The sequence below is a fragment of the Solanum dulcamara genome, chromosome 7 (assembly GCF_947179165.1).
Source record: "Solanum dulcamara chromosome 7, daSolDulc1.2, whole genome shotgun sequence".
NCBI lineage: Eukaryota > Viridiplantae > Streptophyta > Magnoliopsida > Solanales > Solanaceae > Solanum > Solanum dulcamara.
The window spans coordinates 3719813-3723914 of NC_077243.1; the positions used below are offsets into that span (position 1 = coordinate 3719813).

General features: G+C 33.1%; 1 protein-coding gene across 1 annotated transcript; it reads left to right on the top strand.

The window, feature by feature from the left end:
- Positions 1-541: 541 nt before the first annotated feature.
- On the top strand, positions 542-3920 carry LOC129896492 (protein SAR DEFICIENT 1). The gene is made up of 7 exons (XM_055972413.1): positions 542-726; positions 813-888; positions 994-1558; positions 2380-2540; positions 2620-2814; positions 2928-3024; positions 3423-3920. Exons 1-7 carry the CDS (start codon positions 635-637, stop codon positions 3566-3568), a joined length of 1332 nt encoding a protein of 443 aa, XP_055828388.1. The 5' UTR covers positions 542-634; the 3' UTR covers positions 3569-3920.
- Positions 3921-4102: the final 182 nt, after the last annotated feature.

Genomic DNA, 4102 nt, shown 5'->3' on the forward strand with positions numbered 1-4102 from the left:
GTTATTTAAATTCTATTATATCGTATCGTTTAAATCAATTGTTAGATAATGACGAAAAGACCCATTCTGTGTAATGACCAATTTGGTGTGATGTGTCATTATTTTAATATTTTCTTCTCATTTTGCCTTTACTTATTATTTAATAATTCTATTTTACCATTTATCCTACCATTTCATAATAGTTCTAGCGTGTACCCTACAATTTCTTATAGGTTTATCATTCAAATTATGAATGTGTAAGATTATGTAACATATTAAAAAATTATATTCATTAAAACAATACAGTACAATACAATATAATACATAACAACAATCCAAACAAAGTGTTAATTTTGGATTTATATGGGGTTGACTTGAAGCGGGCCTTGACGTTAAAGTCGTTACATCAGGCTGCCATAGATCACTCGGAAGTTGGGAATAACCCTCTCTTGCCACGCTATTTCTTTCTTCATTCCTCGAAACTTCTCTAATTACCCAATTTAACCCTTAATATTACAAATAACATATGCTTTTCTTCTTTTATAAACCATCTTGATCCCCTATATATATAACTATATACTTACCCATTCCTCATCATCTCTCTAAGCTCGCAGTTGCTCATACTGAAAATTTCTTTAGCTTATCACACTTTGAAATGGCAGCTAAACGGTTCCTTGATGACTCCGATCCCGACTCGAACCAACCGAATTGCAAACGCATAAGATCTACTAAACCTTCATTTGCTTCGTACGTCTCCGATTTTTCAAATATCAATTAATTCATGTCGATATACCTATTAACTATTTGACATATAGTAATTCTTTTTTTTGTAGTGTCATTAAAGAAGTGGTGATGGTAAATTTCCTAGAGAATGTATCTTCTGCCCTGGAACCGATGCTCCGTCGAGTGGTATGGGCCTAGTTGTACGATTTAATTTTGAATAAATTTCAAGTACGTTTTATATTTAACAATAAGTTTACAAAATTAACTTTGTCACGTGAAATTGATTTGCAGGTTCATGAGGAGGTGGAAAATGGATTAAGGCGTTACTCATGCCGTACAATAACGAGATCTCCTTCACTAAGAATCAAAGCATTAGAACCATCAAATCTTCGCCTCATTTTCAACAAAAAGCTCTCTCTCCCAATATTCACCGGAAGCAAAGTCGTCGCCGGCGACAGCGACGGCCAGAGTCTCCAAATTCTGCTGGTGGATACAAGCGGCGAAGGCATGGTTCCGACGACCTTACCTTACCCTATCAAAGTAGAACTCGTCGTACTCGACGGAGATTTCCCTTCCGGACAATCTGAAATCAATTGGTCCCGTGAAGAATTCGACAAAAACATCGTTAAGGAGAGAACCGGAAAGAGGCCATTGCTTACCGGCGAACTCAATTTCACGATGCGTGACGGCGTCGTTTCCGTTGGGGAAATCGAGTTTACTGATAATTCGAGCTGGATTCGGAGCCGGAAATTCAGAATTGGCGCAAAAGTGGTTCAAATTGGAAACAATCAAACTACTGTTCGAATTACAGAAGCCATTACTGAATCGTTTGTGGTTAAAGATCACCGCGGAGAATGTAAGCAAACTTTTTTTTTGGGTAGTCAAAGCTAATTTTCTAACTTTGCAAACATCCATGACTCATTATTCTGAGTTCTACCGTCCAGAATTTCATAGATTGCAAAAGGACCTAAATTATACTCCCTCCCTTTCATATTAATTAAATTTTTAAAACATTTTTTATTGTTCAAAATAATTGAATTATTTAAAGTTCAACATCTATGTTTGAAACTTTTTTTATATTTGTCCTTTCATTTATTTAAGTTTTATATTTTTTAGGAGATAAATCATACTACTTGCAAAGTTATATTTATAATTTTACAAATAAAAATAGTGAAAAATATAATTTAAATTATGTCTTTAAATATTTTTATTAATATATATGAATTACCTCACAAATTTACTTAATATGAGTCGGAGAAAATATAATACTAGACAGTTGTTTATTTTAAAAAGAAAATAAGAATAGTGTATTTTATTGCTAACTCACTTTTTTCTTTAATCCTCTTAAGATCTTTCACATCCAAGCAATCACTCTTGTCGTGATTAGCTTACTTAGTGACTCGGATGTAATAAGAGAATATTTTAAAACTATGCCAAAATCGACCAAACCATTAATAACAATAATATTTTTACACCAAATTGTTAACTAATGATATTTTTGTTCAATTTCGCATAATTTAAGACCATTTATAATCTTTTTCTGCTAAAAAAAAGTATCTTATAGCATGTAATTCGATTATTTTTTAGGTTACTAATCACACTCTTGCAGACGGTTATGCGTAATTATTTTGCGTCCATTGGAAATTGACAAGTTTGTGTCATGTTAACATATTGCAGTGTACAAAAAACATTACCCACCAGCACTAGGAGATGAAGTGTGGCGTCTTGAGAAGATTGGAAAAGATGGAACTTTCCACAAAAAGCTCTCTTCAAATGGCATCAACACTGTACAAGATTTCTTGAAGTTGGCCACTATTGACACACCACAACTTAGAACTGTAAGCTTCTACTCACACAAAACAAATATAAAATTACATATGAATTACAAAGATCTCTTAATTGTTTGTGATTATACAGAGACTGGGAAGTGGAATGTCTGATAGAATGTGGGAAGTAACATACAAGCATGCAAAAACTTGTGAGATGGGCACAAAGTTATTCATGGCCCGTGGGCCAAACCACACTCTCATCCTTAGTCCAATTTGTCAAGTTGTTAGGGCAATTATTGATGGGCAAATCTATCCTACTTGTGACTTAACAGGAATACAAAAGGTAAAAAAAATAAAAATTATATGTTATATGCACTTTGAGAGTTTGATTCTTGAGAAATTGTAAATATTTGTACTTGAACAATTTTGCTAATATATATACAACTTTGTTAATAGGCCTATATCCAGAGTTTGGTGAAGGAGGCTTATGCCAATTGGAACTCTTTAGAGGAAGTTGATGGTCTAGTTAATGAGCCAGCACTACTAACTCAAGGTACTTTTTCATACCAAAAAAAATGTGGTGTTGGGGGCAATTCGCGTAATTTCACGGGTTATTCCTTACTTTTCATCAGTATAAATAATGAGTAACTTCGTTCATGGTAACTTAAATAGATGGAAAAAAAATCACCTAATATAAATTTAAACCTGAAACTTCATGGTTCTCAATCCATTACATTGAATAATTCGATCATAATAGTATCACATATGCCCACTATGCACAAAAAAGGGTTTGCTTTTAGTTGTGCTTGCTAAAGATTATATAAAGAGGTCTTTTTCAAATTTTTGGAATTACTAGTAAGAGTCAACGCACTTTGCTTCTATATTTTAGTACAATGTGTTGGTTACTAACTACTACTAATACTTAATATAATAATTTTGTCATATGAACAGGAGAACCAATGATGGGTCAGTATCCAAATGTTAATCAGCAGCAACAGCCAATGATACGATCCTATCAACGAAACACAATTTTGACAGATGTATCTGAACAATTAGATGAATTCAATGACTGGATGGGTAATCCTAACTGCATTTGATACGCCTGCTGATAATAACGGCGTGGATCTTCAGATAGAGAATTGTGTTTTACACAGTCAACATATAGAAGTTAACTGAATTCGTCTAAAAAGAAAGACAATGAAGGAATGAAAATTATGCTTACATGTACATAGTGTGTAGGAACAAAATTTTGCTCTATAAGGGGCTGAAAATTGCTGTAGAAGTTGCGCCACCCCTTTGTAAAAGATGTGTGGTCTGGCAATAGTATTTAGAACTATGTTTCAATTTCTTTTTCTTTTTTAAGATTCAAATTTGAATTGTCTATTGTAGAGAGTGATTGTTCATTTTAATTGAATGAACAAATTAATGCACATGTTTACTTTGATTATGCATCCTTCTATAACTTGTTTATTTTGTTTACACCCTTCTACAACTTCTCTGTCTTAAAAGAAAAAAAGATTGTAGGTAAAAGAAAAATAGATCCTTTTTTGGAAAAATCCAAAATTTTTCTGAAGTTGGCAGGTACAAAACCTAGTAGCTACACCAAATCAAGCAATTGTAACATGAACAGC

Excerpts from the sequence above, each read along its gene's own strand:
- LOC129896492 (XM_055972413.1), top strand. The coding sequence starts at position 635 with ATGGCAGCTAAACGGTTCCTTGATGACTCCGATCCCGACTCGAACCAA. Across the intron at positions 889-993 it reads AACCGATGCTCCGTCGAGTG|GTTCATGAGGAGGTGGAAAA; the intron begins GTATGGGCCTAG and ends ATTGATTTGCAG. Across the intron at positions 1,559-2,379 it reads TAAAGATCACCGCGGAGAAT|TGTACAAAAAACATTACCCA; the intron begins GTAAGCAAACTT and ends AACATATTGCAG.